This window comes from Lingula anatina, chromosome 2 (genome assembly GCF_051362555.1).
Source record: "Lingula anatina isolate TDL-2025a chromosome 2, LinAna3.0, whole genome shotgun sequence".
NCBI lineage: Eukaryota > Metazoa > Brachiopoda > Lingulata > Lingulida > Lingulidae > Lingula > Lingula anatina.
The window spans coordinates 36,491,429-36,508,098 of NC_141768.1; the positions used below are offsets into that span (position 1 = coordinate 36,491,429).

Consider the following 16,670-nt stretch of genomic DNA (forward strand, 5'->3'; position numbering starts at 1 on the left):
GGTAAACGATCTTGCAAGAAATAACCCCAGTAAAAGGGATATTGTTGACATATACTAATATTGATACTACTAAACAAGAGGACAGTGAAGTTTTTACAGTTGAATGCTTTCAGTATTTTGTTTTCGGTAAGCTCCTTTTGCATAAAATATGAACACCAAAAGGCTTCAAATTATACAAATTGACAAAAGCGAAACCACCGTGTTGAACCGACCTCTTTAAAAATTAGAGGGGGGGGGGGCGCATCATAGTTGTCCAATTCATGGACAAAATTACATATTTGATTAAATCTGTCCATGTCTAATAAGACAAAAGTCAAGATGGAAAAGCATCCCCTGCGAAAATTTGTTTCATTTAACGCTCACTTACGGTTCTCAACCTGTCCTAGAACGTTTTTCTTTTGAATGAAAAATGTTCTAAATTTGTTCTATGACATTTGAAGGGCTTCCCAAAACAGATCTCGTTCTGTTACATTCATTACAGAACGACATTGGAACTGTTAAAAAATAATACATCAAATGTTATAGATTAGATTGAGAACCGTAAGTGAACGTTAAAAGAGAAATTTTCCCAGGGGATGTAATGTAAATAGCCTCATCTGCGTTCTTCATCAAGTTGACTTAGTTACAGTTGATTCACCGAAGCTGTGATAAGGCACGTGATAACACGCTGAGAAAAAGTTATAGGTCTGGTTTACTCATTCAAACTTGTAAATGTTTTTTTAAAACTCATTTGATATCAAATAGTGCAACCAGCAAAGTGATTTCGACCTAGGGAAGCCGTGGTCGATATTAACATGTACCATCTACCAGCTCTCGGACTGGATATAATTTGTTGAAATCTTTGCATACTCGTTGGAAATTCGGCTTCACAAAGTTGACCTTCTGATTTATAATTGTGGACGAGGTTTTTTAATTTTTTTGCGAAAGTTGAAGTGGGACGGGTATTTTTTTTGCGTTTTAGTCTATTGAACTTCAGTTGTATAGATGCAACACTTTTGACTTAGACCAAAATGTAAGCAAGGACTTTCTTGCACTTTACATCTGTGAAAACGGAAATAAGAATTGGTCTAAGAATTCAAAATTTGCTTATATCAAACAGGTTTTCAGAAGATAAATATTTGCCGATAACTTAAAATTATGCTGATGCGCTAGGAGTGTTTAAAATTTTGTGATAGGACCATTTGCCAAAAACATTTAGTTTCCAGTTTTATTTGCACAAAAGTCAGAAATTTCGAAATGATGGATACAGTGGCTTTTTTCTTGAACATATTCACGTCTTTCCAAATCATTACCGCTTTAAAGACCACCGCTATTACATTCTCACACACTATGCACCGAATTATAAGAATGAGAAAATGTGCAGATAAAACAGCATCTTTTTAATGAAAGCAGCAAGAACAGTGGTAGTTAATTAAATACTTTTATTACTTTGTGTTTAAAGCCACATATATATTCTAACACTGAAATAAAATCATAACTGGACACCCCCCTCCCCTTCCTGCTTATCCCAGAAACCCCTCTGCTTATCCTAGAAATCCTTAGAACACAACTCCTTATCAAGTTCCATTAAAATCATTCACATATACCTGAAATAGTTCAGTAGTCAGTTATTGTCTGTACACGAATGGTCCTCTAGTTTTTATTTAATTTAAATGTCTGTACACAGTCACAGTTCCCCCTACTGAAAAATACAGCATACCACTTCAATGCAATCAAACTCAATCTGAAATTACACCAAAACAAACTTAAAAGATCCCATTAATATACATGGTATGGTTTTCAGAAAAGGGACCCATAATTGTGTACTTACCAATGACGGAAACAAAGTTCTAAATAAGTTACTAGAACACATTTCTATTGATACTGGTAGCCAGTATAACTCCTGTTAGCCTGTGTGGGTGGTGCCTGACCTTGTGTCATCCACTGACTGTACATCATCGCCATCTGCTGGAGGTTTTGCATGCCACCAGAACCATTAGTTGCTGGGGCAGCTTTTCCTGAAGCAGGGGCAGCTGGAGGTGGTGGATGTGCTGCGTGGCCATTGGTCTGTGGTGCTGTTTGGACAACGCTTTGCATCAAAGGCTTAACTCCTGGTCCCTTTGATGATGACGACTGACTACCATAACTGCCATAACCATTCTTAGAATTGCTACCATAACTTTTATCCCCTCCCCCATAACTCTTGTCCCCACCCCCATAGCTTCTATCACTTCCAAAACGACTTTCTCTGTTGCGCAAATCATGTCCACCGCGATACCCTCCACTGTTTCCTCCCCCACGAGAGTTCCTGCCTCCACCAGTGCCTCCTCTGTAACGACGACCTGAAAAGAGCCCAAGTTTTCCCAAATGTTATATACTATTAATAAACCCTTTTTAGTATAACTTTCTCTGGGGAAATAAAATATATCAATTGTTTAAAACTATTGGCACTATTCAAGTCATGATCAAAACAGCTCATTTTCCAAGTTATCACATAAGCAAACAATAATTTTCACTTAAAAATTTGAACATGTAGTCAAAGTCAGGCTGATGACAAAAATATTTTATAATAACATTACTCTTGCACATCCAGGGCTTCAAGCAATAGGATAATGGCACTTGTGTTTCCCTTACAAGCTTGTCTGCACTTTCACATGCTTTTGAGCACTGAAGCAAAATACAAGTGCTCATCCTATTGTTCAAAGCACCAGCTGTTGGATAAGTCTGTTACAATTATTCACCCTTCACTGTATAAAACATACAACAGCAAATAACATCTCTGCTGTGTATTGCTATAATTACGCTTTTGTGTGCCACATACAATTGACGACTGATGTTGTAACTAAAACAAACAAAAAACTTTACATACGTCCTCCGCCAAGGCCTCTGCTTGCTTCAGCCAGCTGCATGAGCTTTGGGTTGATGACCTGATTGGCCTCCTTCAGAACACCAATGAGGTCGCTGGCCTGCTTGACGTTGTCAGGTGTGAAGAAGGTGTAAGCTGTGCCAGTATTGTTACTTCGGCCAGTCCTACCAATGCGATGTACGTAATCCTCAGAACACGATGGGTAGTCGTAGTTTATCACAAATTTGATATCCTCCACATCTGTGATTTGTTACGGTTTTTGAATACATCAAAACCATAACAAGTTGGAAAAAAGTAAGAGAAAAAGAATGTCAGTCAAAGCTTCTAAGTTGAAGCACCTTCTTCTTGGCCTAATAAGAGACTTTGATTAGATTAGATCTTCCTCTGTATGGAAATATCTATAAACAACATCTGTCAATAGATTAATATCAACCCTAAATGCATGGCTGATCATCGACCCCCAACTTACCGCATATGCCGTGTGCAGGAAACCTCTCCTAGGTTGGAGCAAATGTTACCCTGGGTTATGTACACTCACCAATGTTCACTCTTCTTTTTTCTTCCATGCCATTTGTCAGTTTATAAACAACCTGTAACCCCAGGGTATGCTGCAGCATTTTAAAACCAGTCTCCAACACAGTTTGAGAGGGCCTCCCAAATGGGCAGCATGCAGTTTATACACTGGTACTTTGCTTCAATAAAACTATCTTCTGATCTTCTTAATGAGGGCATCAGAATGTATCCTACTTACGGAGCAGCAGGTTCCATTAAAAAGCCCATCATAAGAAACATATGGAGCAAGATGGAGTTCCAAAAGTAAAAACATTATCCCAAAATTTTAAAGCTTCAACATGCCAGAAAACTTTTAAAGTACTATTCTGCTATTTTTCTTTACAGCAAAGTCCAACATGGAAAACGATCAGCCATATCATCCAAATAATGTACACTGGCAGATATCCCGACATGACCCACTATGCGCTGCAGTACAGGGAGGTTTGTTCATTCTTAACACCAAAGACAGCTGCTAAGTCATGTATACTTTAGGTGGTGCATTTTCCTTTTGCGTATGGGTGTTGTCCGCACATCAATTGGTGCCAGCAGTCTTGTAAACTTTAGTTGCTTAATGTCTATTCCCACAGTTTTTCAAAACTATTATCCCCAAACATCAAAAAACCAACAATATCAAAAGAGAATGGAGGAAGTAATCCTTCTTGAAAAGGGTTAGAAATACCATTCTGCACAGACCACTAGCTTTTACCCATCACACAACACACCATAGCACTAAATATGTTGACATGTTAACCCAATCATGCCACTTTAATGCACATCTGTGTTTCAAACTAGAGCAGCTCTTTGTGTATAATGCCTCCCAAAAGCTTACCAGTATGTCATGCCGGCTAGGTCCTGCCACAAGAAAATCTGTCAAAAGTAACTGAGACAAGATCAGTGTAAACAACTATCCAATAACAAGCAAAACAATGATCACAATCTGTCTAACCAAATTTGAAATCTGCATTTTCAAAAGTTAAACATTTCATTTTAATTTTCAGGAAAATATACTAAAAGTGATTTTATATAGATTCATAACATAATTAAATTTTTTCTTAACTACAAAGTACAAACCTAATCCACGTGAAGCAACATCTGTAGCAACCAAGATCGGAGTTCTTCCATTTTTGAATTCTGGAAAAGTACAAATAGCACATTATGCATATGTACACACATTACACAATGCAAATGTTAAAATTAACCTCGTATTAAAAATTCTTTCACCTTCGTAAAACAATATGCTTATCATAAAATGAATGACCCAAGTAACCTACCATTAAGTACATAATCTCTCTCAGGTTGAGATTTGTCTCCATGAATGCAAACTGCTGGCCACCTGAAGGTAAAAAGTGATTGCTTCATTTTTCAAACCTCCCAGATATTTAAAATAGTTTGAAAAATAAAACCCTAAACAATGAAAACAGTAATAAATACAAAAGACAAATGTTAGCTTTATTAAAAGAGAATAGTAGAAACGTTAGGATTGAAACACACAAGTGTTAATATAAAATCAATAAGTACATGGAAACCAATGTAAGTCAGTGAAGGTTTTCTAACCCACTTCTTCTAAAGCTCCAAACATTTTCAAGCACAAACACTCAAATTTTTCATATTGGAATACAACTTGACCAACTGATTGCCAGCCAATGTAAAATTTCAGGCAGGATGACCTTCAACATGCAAGTTAACCATCACTGGTGACACCACTTGAAAAAAACTCACATTCATATTTTGAAGATCAAACGTATACATTGACAATAATGTTAACTGAAAAATGCTTGTATTCAAACTACCTTTAACTGCTCTGGAGACAATATCCAGGCATGATAAAGCATGTTTATATTTGCAAAAAGCAAGCAGCTTTTGCAGCTTGATTCAATAATGTGTTTCAGATATCTTTAAAAATCCAATTGAAAAAACGGTGATCAGCTCACAGGAGTGTTTTACAGATCCAAAACAGCAATGGCAATTTCAAATATTTAAAACTTAAAAATACCTTATTTTAGATGGTAGTAAACAAACAGTAAGGATATAGCTAAATGAGTTAACAAGAACTGGACCAAAGACTGATCTATGACTACAAGGCAACTAAAACGTTTATGGACAAAGTTTTGAAAATGTAAAATCAGACAATCTTGGGGAAAAAAGCCAGAATTACCGTTTTAAAACATTATTTGCCCCAAATATGTTACGGTGAATTAACATTTAAAATAGTAATTGGTATTTTCAACAAAACACCCCTCCCCCCTTGATCACAGCAAGACTGCAGCAAAGCTTAGTGTTAAACCTGTGCTACATAAGAAGCAGAAGGTAACAGTGTACACTGCATACCCATCCCTCCTCATACGTCTGCCAAGGTCATCAGCCCTGCGCTTGGTTTCTGTAAAAACCAGGGTCTTGTTTTCCCTTTCAGCCATGATCTCCTCAAGGAGTTTGCCCAGCCTAGGAACAAATCCGCAGGCATATTTAAGCATTCTATTGATAAAACTATTATATATACACATATATACGACATATATTCTTCCACTCTCACCCCTCCCTCCGCATCTTCCTCGTGATGTCTTCCACACGTCGCTTGGTCTCCACAAAAACTATAGTTTTTTTCTCTTTCTCTGCCATTATCTCCTCCAGTAGTTTACAAAGTCTGCGTTAACAGGAAAAGGAAACACATACTTCAAATAACCGTTAATTTCATTTTTGATGGCAGAGTGATTGCAACTTATTGCCTCAGCATCCATGCCTCAACTAAGCAAACAATATATATATTCAAACATGTACTCCAGACAAAACAAGTATTCTACGATCACTTTGTACAACTATCAACTACAGAGAGCATTTAATATTTCCCAGCACTGCTCTGGAAGAAAATCTTAAACATATTCCAATCCACTTTACCTATAGATATTAGGAACCAAATTCCAAATTGTGTAGTAGTATAAACAAACATCTGATCACACTTACTTGAAGTCCTTTTCATTATCTGCACAAACATCTATGATCTGCAAGATATTGTGATTTGCTGACAACTGTAGTGCTCCAACATTGATCTGGACATATTCCTGCAAAAACTCCTCTGCCAAACTTCTAACTTCTTTGGGCCACGTAGCACTCCACATCAACACTTGACGGTCAGGCTAAAATGGACAGAGAAATGGATGCTTAAACCTTTTTGACATCAAACATTTTTAGCTACAGACACAAGTTGAATTAAATTTTTAGAGTTGCTTTAGGGGTATTAATAACTAACACTACTGTTTATTCATATTTGGAACATAAATAGCACAAAATTTCCAGAGAAGATTTACTAATGTAGCTTCTTACCCTGATCTGTTCAATAATCTTCCTAATCTGTGGTTCAAAACCCATGTCCAACATTCTGTCAGCTTCATCTAACACGAGGTATGTACAACGCCGTAGATTAGTCTTGCCACACTCAAGCAAATCTATAAGCCTACCTGGGGTTGCAATGCAGATTTCAGCACCTGGGTAAAAGAAGTGATACATCATTACCTTCTATTCTGATTAGGGGTTATTTCTATCAGGAGGATGTATAATCAAAAATTACTGAAGTTTAATTCCACAGAAATAATTTTTTTCCCTGGCCTAACAACCATTTTTTCCATTAGTTAAACTAATAGTTAACTGTTATTCAATGTATCAACCATGGTTTTCAACTTACCTCTATCCAAATCCCTAATCTGTGGTCCCTTTGGTGCTCCTCCATACACACATACATTCCTCAGTCTCGAAGTGGATCCAAACTGAGTAGCAACCTGTTGGACTTGCTGTGCTAGTTCTCTTGTTGGCACCAAAACTAAACACTATAAATTTAGAAAGATGTATTACTACGCATAACAGTTAAATCCATTCTAAGATGTTCAATATCACTAAAATAATCTCTTTTTTTTAATCTAATCAATTATGAGATATGATACTTACAATTGGTCCATCTCCTCTCTGAAGATATTCTTGGTGATTAATGTGAACAATAGCAGGTAGGATGAACTGAAAAAGAAAATGTTTACAATCAGCACTTTTTAACATGAATTATTTTCATTCAATTTAAGCACAAATGCATCACAGCCTTTTCATGCAAACCCTATATAAAATATTTTAAAGCATGCATCACAAAAACTTACAGCCAGGGTTTTTCCTGAACCAGTTTGTGCAATTCCCACTAAATCTTTCCCACTTAAAGCAATGGGCCATCCATAGGACTGTATAGCTGTTGGGTCTTTCCAGCCCAGCTGCTTGATGATATTCATGATGTAATCTGAAGAGCAACAATAAAATCAGTCGACCAAATCACTAAGCATTATTTATGCTTAACTACAATCAGGATGATATCTATCATATTTTCATTAAAAAAAAAAATACAAGCATGACGATTTCATGAAATGAACAGAACAAGTTAAACAACATACCTGGAAAGTTTCCTTCAGAAAATTGTATCACAGGTTTAGGGGCATTTCTTCCCTTTACTGTAATTTGGTGGGCTCTCATGAAAGCAGTAATTTCAGGCTAGAAAACATTTGAAAAGGCCATTAAAGATACTACAATCCTAAATTCAAATAAGAGTGGAAAAACCATTAGTACCTCATATCAATACTTTTATTTTGTTTTTTTTATTGCAAATTACCAAAGAGAGATAATAATAATTAACAATAAAAACATCTTTCTTTACAATGCAATATTATTATTTACTTATTTCAATCAAGACTGTGTGTAAAATAAAATAATGATTATCCCTGATAAGATGCCCTTACTTCTCCTCTTGCTGATACACTTGGGGCCTCATGATAAAAGTTTTTATGAAAGGGTTGGAGTTTTTCCATATCCCATCTAGGTTTTCTTAATCTATCACCAGGGTTGGTGTCCAGCTTGTCTCTTCCTTTTCCTCCAAATCCACCACCGCCTCTTCCACCAAATCCACTGCCGCCACCATAGCCTCCTCCACTGAAGCGAGATCCCCCTCGGTCATTGCCAAACCTTGAACCACCTCCAAACCTGCAAAATTAATATTCGTTATACGCTGAAAATAGGTAAATACAAGTTTTTTCTTGAGCACAGTCAGGTGGCTTTGAAAGAGACCAGGCTACTTTTAGATTCCCTTTATTAAACTGAGAAAAAATGAGAAAAATTCAAAATGGTGGCTTGATTTCGAAATTCCACAAATGATCCACTTTTGTTCTAAAGCATCGCAAGTCTAGCTGAGACAACATTTACATAAAAGTTTTTCGATCATTTTTAACGGCTTACTCTCATATTTATTACTTAAAGTCGCTTCAACGTGGCTAAATGTCATTTTCAATATCCTACGTGAATCAGCGCAAAGCCATCTTTGAACAGAGTACTTACCCACGCCGGTCTGATCTACTATTTGAGTCAAAAGCTCTATCTCTGTGGGACATTTTGTACCTTGGTAGTTTCCGAAGATATAAATCTCTTGTTTTCTTTAAAATAGCGAAGTTTACTCTCTGGATCAGTTAAAATTGCAGATTTTGAGACCCCAATATCTTCCTCTCACTTCTACAATGGAAAAATGGCGATAAATGGCAGGAAGTGAATAGAAGTATTCTTACGCAATCAACACGAAAACCGTCATGTATCACTAAAATTTCTTAAATAAGCTATCAGGTGTATAATTCAAAGTCAACGATATCATATATTCTATTGTCTCACAAATTTCAAAACCAAAAAACTTTGTCGATTTTAGAACTAGTTTTTGGCGCGCCTTTGTTTCATTGTGCGTAAATCGTTGCGCATGTCTAGCACGTGAATGCCCGCGCACCGATCAACAATGGGTTCTAATTCTCGGTGGGTGACACACAGGCTTCGGATTTAGAGTTACCAAATATGAAATTAAGATTGTTGATTCTAAGCTTCGAAATTGTACAGCCAGTACAGTACTTTTTTGCTCTAATTTACCTCAACCTACTCTCCATTTGATTAGACTCTGGTTTGAACTCGGAGACGTACGGGATTTTATTTTGTATTTGGTAGTCATAACTTGGCATTCGTTAAGTTATAAATGTCATAATCCCTGCTCAGATTTGTAATTTTACTTAAAATGTTAGTGTCTATAAGCACGTTTAATCGGTTTAAGCCAAGTGAATAAAGTGGGTAAGGGCGAATTGAATGAGATACTAAAAGTTACTAAAACTGCTTAAATATTTCCACAAAGTAGATATCATTCATTCTCCTCTGGTCATTATTGATGTATGGGATTATCAGTGATCAGTTTTTTTATAAGGCCTCGATGAAGGCAGTTAAGTGAAATTTCACCATTTGCCTAAACAAGATGACAAGAGTCATTGCCACATAGTAGAACACAGGCCCGTAGCCAGCGAATTCAAAAGATATTTTTTTTCCTGAAAAAGTGGACATTTTCAATGAAACTTACGTGTACCTAGATCAAATTTTACCCAGAATGGACCTTTTCCTGACAAAAAGGGCGGTTCTTTCTAAACCACCTTGTCTACAGGCCTGATACCTGTACATGTTTCATGAAGCCATTTTAATTTTTCAGAACAATGCCTTCCAGTTCAATGGAACTTCGACCCATGCTGAGTGAAGTGAGTGTCCTTTCGCGTTCAGATGGTTCTGCAAGCTTTAGCCAAGGGGACTGTTGTGCACTAGCAGCAGTTTATGGACCAGGGGAGGTGAAGGTAGCTAAAGAACTATCAGACAAAGCCTCGGTGGAAGTTGTTTTCAAAATGAAAGTTGGCTTGCCAGGATGCAAAGAAAAAATCCAAGAGAGGATTCTAAGAAACACATGTGAGACTGCCATTGCTGCCACGTTGTATCCCAGGACTGCCATTGATATTGTTATCCAAGAAATGCATAACTCTGGGTCTTTTTTGGCCACATGTATCAACTGTGTTTGTATGGCTATGCTTGATGCCTGTGTGGACATGAAGTATCTTGTGGCAACAGTAACATGTGGGTTGAATAGTGAAGGTGAATTGATTTTAGATCCCACTCTTGAACAGGAATCTGACTTGACTGCCTTGATGATTTTTGCGTATGAAAGTAGCAATTTTGAGGTGATTGCCACTTACACTACAGGCAGTTACACTAGTGACCAGTTCCAGATATGCTTAACTCACTGCAGAGAAGCTAGTAAACATATATTCCAGTTCTTTAGAGACACAATGGCTAGAAAACTATCAAAGTAAATGTACTAAATTGGAGTATTACTGTTTCGTCATGGCACAATAAAATGTGATCCCAAGTTACAAACTTGTTGTGTTCTAAGAGGTTGTTTGTACAATTGTACTCAGCATTTACAGTACACAAAATGAAATTATTCTGCTGCACATGTCACTTAGTTTCTCAACATTAAAGAATGCAAATTAAAATTTCATCAATTGATACTAATGTAAGCTGAGATCCAACATTTCTGTCTCCTATAGACTAGTTTGGGAAATTAGCACAATTAGTATTCTGTTTGTGATTTAATTTTTTTTCATTTGTTTAAATTGTCTATAACTGGATGAATCAAAGTATCACTTTGATGTCTAGCAGGAAAAATGATGGGAAACTTGAGGTGCTCATGTGCTGCCCGAATCAACATACAAACAGTGTATGTATTGATACCAATTAGAAATGGTTGAGAACCAATGTGGATCCTAGTTGGGAAGAATGAGGAGCAGCATTCTTCAGGTATAAATGTAAGCAGTCTCTCGCATATAAATAAATTGCTAAGTCATAGAATATGCATATGACAAAGCAAAATGTGGAAAGGACTTACAATAATTTTTTTTTCTTTTTTTTTAAGTATCGGAAGTGGATTTAAAATTTACAATGTTATAAACATAAAGAAATTATCCCCTCCCACCCAGCATTACATTGACGTTGTGGAATGCGGTAGTTGAGAAGAGATAATGCACGCATGCGCAACCAATTGCTCCAATATGGCATCCTGCAGGATAATTTTTTCATTCGACGTGTAAATATTCCGGCAAATGAAGTGATGCGAAAAATATTTTGATGATTGTCATATTTCAACGGAAAGTTTCTTCTAAAGGTAAGTCTTCATGTGGCCAAATTAATAATTCATAATTGCTTACTATGAAAAATACACGTCCAAACCATGGTAATAACACCGCCTCCTTGGCAATGCGCTGCAAAAGCATTGGCGCTCCAAACAGGCCGCAATTTTACTGGGCTCCCTTAAGTACTGCATGACTGAAATGTGTTGAAGACGGAAACAGGTTTTGATGATAATTTTGCTGACATAAATACAAATTGCTTTTCCCATAGATCATTGAAACGAACAGTGCCTCTGCCTGTTTTGTTACTACCTAACTATATAGCATTAGCTTAAAACATTGTACTCATATGGTACACCATACTGTTTGGTCTGACTGGAGTTTTATGACTGGGTGCACAATTTTGCCTTCTTCTATCATATGTAGAGGTTAAAATAGCATGCAGTTATCTTTCTTACATTTGATATACTTTCAGTGAAGTATGTTTAAACATTCACCAAGACATTAAATGAAAATAATGATTGTTATTGTATAAATTAATTATAAAAATGTGTGTATATATATAATCATGAGATTCTTAAGTAAGGTTTACTTATTAAGAGTACAGAAAGGCATACATTTGGAACAAAAAATAAGGCATAAGCTATCTTGATATGAAGAAAAAAAAAATGAAGTTCATTTTAGACCTGGTACAAATAATAACACCTCTAAGTAAATCATAATCTCCTTGTATTATTGAATATGGAGGTTTTTATTTACATCTTATTCTCTGAAGCATTTGACAAATTTAACACAAAAATTTAATTTTCTCCCAACATTTTCAACTGCAAAATATTTATTTTGATTTGTAAAATTCCTCAAATCAAGTAAATTTTGCTCTATTTCTCATGTATTATATTTCAGGTATTTGGATGACATGTAATTCAAGTACATAAGGGAGGAGGAGCATGAATTTAATGCGCAAGCTAGTAGGGCAGAGTGCCCGGCCTGGCATGGAAGTTAGCCAGAGCAACTCAGACAACAGTTTAGGGCTAACCCATCTGCGCAAACTGTTTGCTGAGTTCCGTCATCCGTCAACATCATATACATCAAAAGACCAAGAAGAAAAATTATACAACATGCTACCCTTGTTTTGTAAGGTAAGAATATATAAAGTGGAAAATAATACAAAGATAATGAAAAGATATCCTCACCATTAAAATCTAGTGACCACCCATCCTACCTACCATCCATGCACATATGTACACATGCATAAGTGCACAAGAAAATATGCACATATACACATACACAGACCTGAATTTTGGCAGAGGGCTGGACTGGTCAGGCAGGGCGGGAAGGGGGTCACAGTGACCTAATTCTAAATATCAAAAAAAGATATCTCATTGTTAATTTTGTTTCTTGATCTATTCTTGTGTTTTTGTGACCCTTTAAGGTGTTTGGAGGTTCCCCTTCCAATGATATGACAGAAAAATTTGGTGACATCCTCCAGTTTTGTAGCCATGTGTCCAAGTTGATGGTGACAGAGATTAGGAGAAGAGCATCCAACCAATCAACAGGTAAGTGCCAAAATGTTTTCGCCTATCTGATCCTTCTAGTATGGGGCTATAAGTCTATTGTCCCAAATCAGAAAGGTTGGCAAATAGCAGAATAAACTTATAATATACAATTTTATTGTTTTTGCTTCAGTTTTATTGACATCTGGCATAGAACCAATGCTGATGCTGCATTATAAGGATAAATTATTTTGGGCTATCAGTTTTGAATATTTTGCATCCTACATGATATGAAATTTTGATCATATTGTACTCAAATGGAAGTGATAGCAGGTGTTGACAGTTACATTCTAAAAAGGGAAAGTGGGGAAATACCTGATTGTGTCTTTCTAGTCTTGTATATGTAGATTATTTGGAATAGATGTCTCCCAGAGCTGGATAGCTGTGAATATGTTGTGTCTGTTTGTGAACACGACACAGTTTGCAATATACTTGTAACCTTTGAAACGTATTAGATATTTGCAAATTGCTTAAAAAACACTGAATAACAATACATGTAGTCTTAGTTTATAATTATTGGTAGGTCTATTTGAATTATGCCTTTGAATAAAAGCTTGCAATTTGCTGCCAAAAATGCCAGTTTGACTTGATGACTCAACAGAGCAATGCTTTCAAGGCAAATCCGCCATTAGATGTTGTCACAGTATCAGATTATGATAGATGATGAGATTCTAGTCTGTTTATGTACATTATCTCACCCGTTTGCATGGCCCTGCCAAAATAGTACAGTTTAAATGTATTTTTGAAAAGTTTGTTTACATTAATAAAAACACTTAAACAAGCACATTCTTTTTAATCAATCATATATGTATTCATTGGCATAATTCTGTGTTTAAACAAAGAGATTGTGAGAGAAAAATAAGGTGTCTTGGTATAACTGCATGTGCCTGTATTTATTATGGAGTTGGTAATTTGTATCTAAATATACCTGATATCAATGTTGTGGGGGTGGTTGTGATTTTTAAAATTATTATTTATAATCTGTTATTTATTGATATCAATTGTAATTGGTACACAGAGAATTTGGCCTGCGATATTATCCTTCAGTTATCAGTAATTTATAGGCTGAACTTCTGTACAAATTGTCACCTGCCATAGCCATGTGATGGGTTGATAGTAATAATAATGCTGTTGGCTCCATATTGTTTTACCTGCCCCCTGACCCCCTGAAAAATTGATTATATTAAGGAGACAAATTTCCTGGTCACTTTAAGTTTATCAAGCAGAAATTTTATGTTATTCAATTCATATTTTAAATTTGCAAAAGGTAATCTATAGTTTTGACGACTGTAGCCTGATATTGAACATTGACAAAACAAATGGTGAGGGGGGCATTCCTCTTGGTGTTATGTTTTTTATGTGACAAAATTCCTTGTCTGTTTTATCTAAGCTATGCCTTTATAATATGAGAGAGTTGTTGGTTTCTATTTTTCTTTTCTACCAAGCAAGTAATCCTGTTAGCGTATGTCCAGCTTTTATGTGATTGCATTTTTTACAGGGGTAGAAAATGCATATTTCAACATACCATTATAAATTGTGTTTTTGCTGATTTTACCAGATGCATTTGATCCTTGGAACTGCATTGGCATTTTTAAGTCTTGATGAACACTCATATTAACCAATGGTTTATAATTAATTTGCACTATTTAAACAATGCAGGTAGAAAGATAAGATATATGTATATAAATCCGCTTAAATATATAACTGGTGCATTCTGTGAGATAATGACGAATGACAGTTCCAATTATCAGATCAGTTTTAAAGCTTGATTTATGGAGATTTATTGATCACAGGCTGACAGTTTCATTTTAGAATCTGGAAAGAAGTGGGAAGGGATTAGGTAGCTGGAATAGGACATTTTCAGTCTTTAGGTCTTCATCAGTCTGCACTCTTCAAATGGTATATTGTTTTTATACATGTACTATGAAGGGGACCTTTTCAGTAGACATTTATTTGAATTATGCACATTATAAAATGATATTGATTATTTAAAGTAACATTTGAAGCAAGGGTGGATTCCTAGTTAAGCGCATCTAGTAGGTTCTTATACAACCAAAATAAAGTTGATATGCCAAGTCATAAACCAAATTAATTCCTGATCCCTGGTTGATGATTGACCTATTTATCTGTCCCTCCAGTTCGTAAAAGTCTGCTAAATGACATAGTACTGCATGTACATTGCATAAAAATTACTCCAATGTATGGATGTAGCTCACCAAACAGTTGTATATTTATTCAAATGAGTTGCTGAAAATGACTGAGGGTTATATGCACAGAAGGAAAGCAGAAATTTAATTATCTAATCAAATATCATTTTCTGAGAAATGTGAAACAATGTCCTGTGGTGCTTCTCTAAGTTATACTATTTGAAACTACATGGTGGCATTTGGTTGGATTTTGTGGCAAAAAAATTCACATCAAATGAATCTTTAAGGAATCTGTCCCAGCCAACACAACAATTCTATATTTTGTACCACCATCATAGAAAATTAAAGAACAGTGTGCACACTGCATTGATAACATTATATAATTTAGGCTTAAAACTTTTTACCATCGTAACTATTACTTTTGTTTAAAAATTTTTTTTCTATTTTGTTAGATTTTTTAAACATAGAAAAAGAGTGTTTAGTTTATATTTTGGCTAGTGATTCCCAAAACGATGAGAAAATTATCTAGAAAGCTATTCCATAACCCAAAAGATAGAACAGTGACGCCTTCATGTGGTTATTTCAGTCCAAGTTGAAGCATTGTGGTCTGGGCAGAAATGATATGATTTCTCAAATTACTCGGAATCAATGCAAGCTGCAGATCACATTTCAACCACCTCAGAGAAGAAATGGTGCAAAATCAATAGCAAAACTCTGTTCTAAGTTTGAGTGTCTGAAAAACCAGTTTTGCAAGATAACCTCTGGCAAGTTTATATATGTCATTTTTGGATAGTTTTGTTATAAATGTAGGATATACAGCACCATAGTTTAGTATTATTATCATAAAAAAGAAAGAAATGGAGAGATTGTGTACAATAATTGATGAATTATGACATGTCACCCATACGGTTATATAAGTAATTATATTAATACAATTGCATAAACATCTTACTGCTTTTGTTTGAGTTTTTCAAAACACTTATTGATCTGATAATACATCAAGTGGAAGAAGCAATGCAATGTTATGATGTTTGCATACCCATGATGATGATTAATATGCAACATGCAATGACATTGATTGCAGATGCAATCATCTTTTCATGACAATGCGAAAATGTATGTAGCGCATTACATGTGACACTTTATTACATGTTTTTTTAATGGATGTCTGTAGGAGTTTGGCATTTGGAAGTAATGGGAATGCTTTTGTTTTTAATGTCAAACATTACGTAATGGTTTCTTGCATAGCAATATCAATTTACTTATATTGGAAGGTATTTTACTGAAGTTTAGAAAAGATAACAAAAACAAAAGAGTATGGTGTTTAGAATAAATTCACAATCTAAACTGAATTGAAAATAAGGGACACTGCTGTACTATATGTAATTCCAAACAGACAAAGAGAAGACCATTCAAACTAGTGCTAATTAAGTCATTTTAACCTATTATTGTTTTAGACTTGGGTTTACACACTCCATAATGGTGTGTGTTTCTTTTCATTGTATGAAGGGTTCTGATAAGTGTGTTTCACTTCAGTGCAATAAAACCCTGTCTGTTAGAATGTGCATCTTAAATTGATTCC

The 16,670-nt window shown here is 35.5% G+C and overlaps 3 protein-coding genes across 9 annotated transcripts in view; 2 read left to right on the forward strand and 1 right to left on the reverse strand.

Annotated features, from left to right (window-relative positions):
• Positions 1–1,404: 1,404 nt before the first annotated feature.
• LOC106151454 (putative ATP-dependent RNA helicase DDX5) lies at positions 1,405–8,964 on the reverse strand. Of its 2 annotated transcripts, none has more exons than XM_013524720.2 (13): positions 8,753–8,964; positions 8,161–8,401; positions 7,819–7,915; positions 7,534–7,667; positions 7,334–7,399; positions 7,074–7,215; positions 6,716–6,876; positions 6,356–6,528; positions 5,726–5,836; positions 4,669–4,730; positions 4,469–4,528; positions 2,849–3,085; positions 1,405–2,321 (listed from the first exon to the last, which is right to left on the reverse strand). In XM_013524720.2, exons 1-13 carry the CDS (start codon positions 8,803–8,805, stop codon positions 1,855–1,857), a joined length of 2,004 nt encoding a protein of 667 aa, XP_013380174.2. In that variant the 5' UTR covers positions 8,806–8,964; the 3' UTR covers positions 1,405–1,854. The 2 variants fall into 2 exon arrangements, with proteins under 2 accessions (XP_013380174.2, XP_013380173.2); XM_013524719.2 differs by lacking the exon at positions 5,726–5,836 and adding an exon at positions 5,928–6,038 and having other exon boundaries at positions 8,753–8,963.
• LOC106151463 (exosome complex component RRP46) lies at positions 8,277–10,636 on the forward strand. Of its 4 annotated transcripts, none has more exons than XM_087003529.1 (2): positions 8,277–8,436; positions 9,924–10,636. In XM_087003529.1, the coding sequence occupies exon 2, from the start codon at positions 9,928–9,930 to the stop codon at positions 10,570–10,572; it is 645 nt and encodes a 214-aa protein (XP_086859655.1). In that variant the 5' UTR covers positions 8,277–8,436; positions 9,924–9,927; the 3' UTR covers positions 10,573–10,636. The 4 variants fall into 4 exon arrangements, with proteins under 4 accessions (XP_086859655.1, XP_013380191.2, XP_086859653.1 ...); XM_013524737.3 differs by lacking the exon at positions 8,277–8,436 and adding an exon at positions 9,139–9,211; XM_087003527.1 differs by lacking the exon at positions 8,277–8,436 and adding an exon at positions 9,214–9,369.
• Positions 10,637–11,241: 605 nt separating this feature from the next.
• Positions 11,242–16,670, forward strand: part of LOC106164305 (WD repeat and FYVE domain-containing protein 3) — a 49,803-nt gene continuing 44,374 nt past the window's right edge. For all 3 annotated transcript variants that reach the window (XM_087003524.1, XM_087003526.1, XM_087003525.1), the window contains exons 1-3: positions 11,242–11,423; positions 12,292–12,527; positions 12,821–12,944. In XM_087003524.1, coding sequence (XP_086859650.1) covers positions 12,336–12,527; positions 12,821–12,944 — 316 coding nt within the window. In that variant the 5' untranslated portion in view covers positions 11,242–11,423; positions 12,292–12,335. The remainder of the gene's footprint in view (positions 11,424–12,291; positions 12,528–12,820; positions 12,945–16,670) is intronic.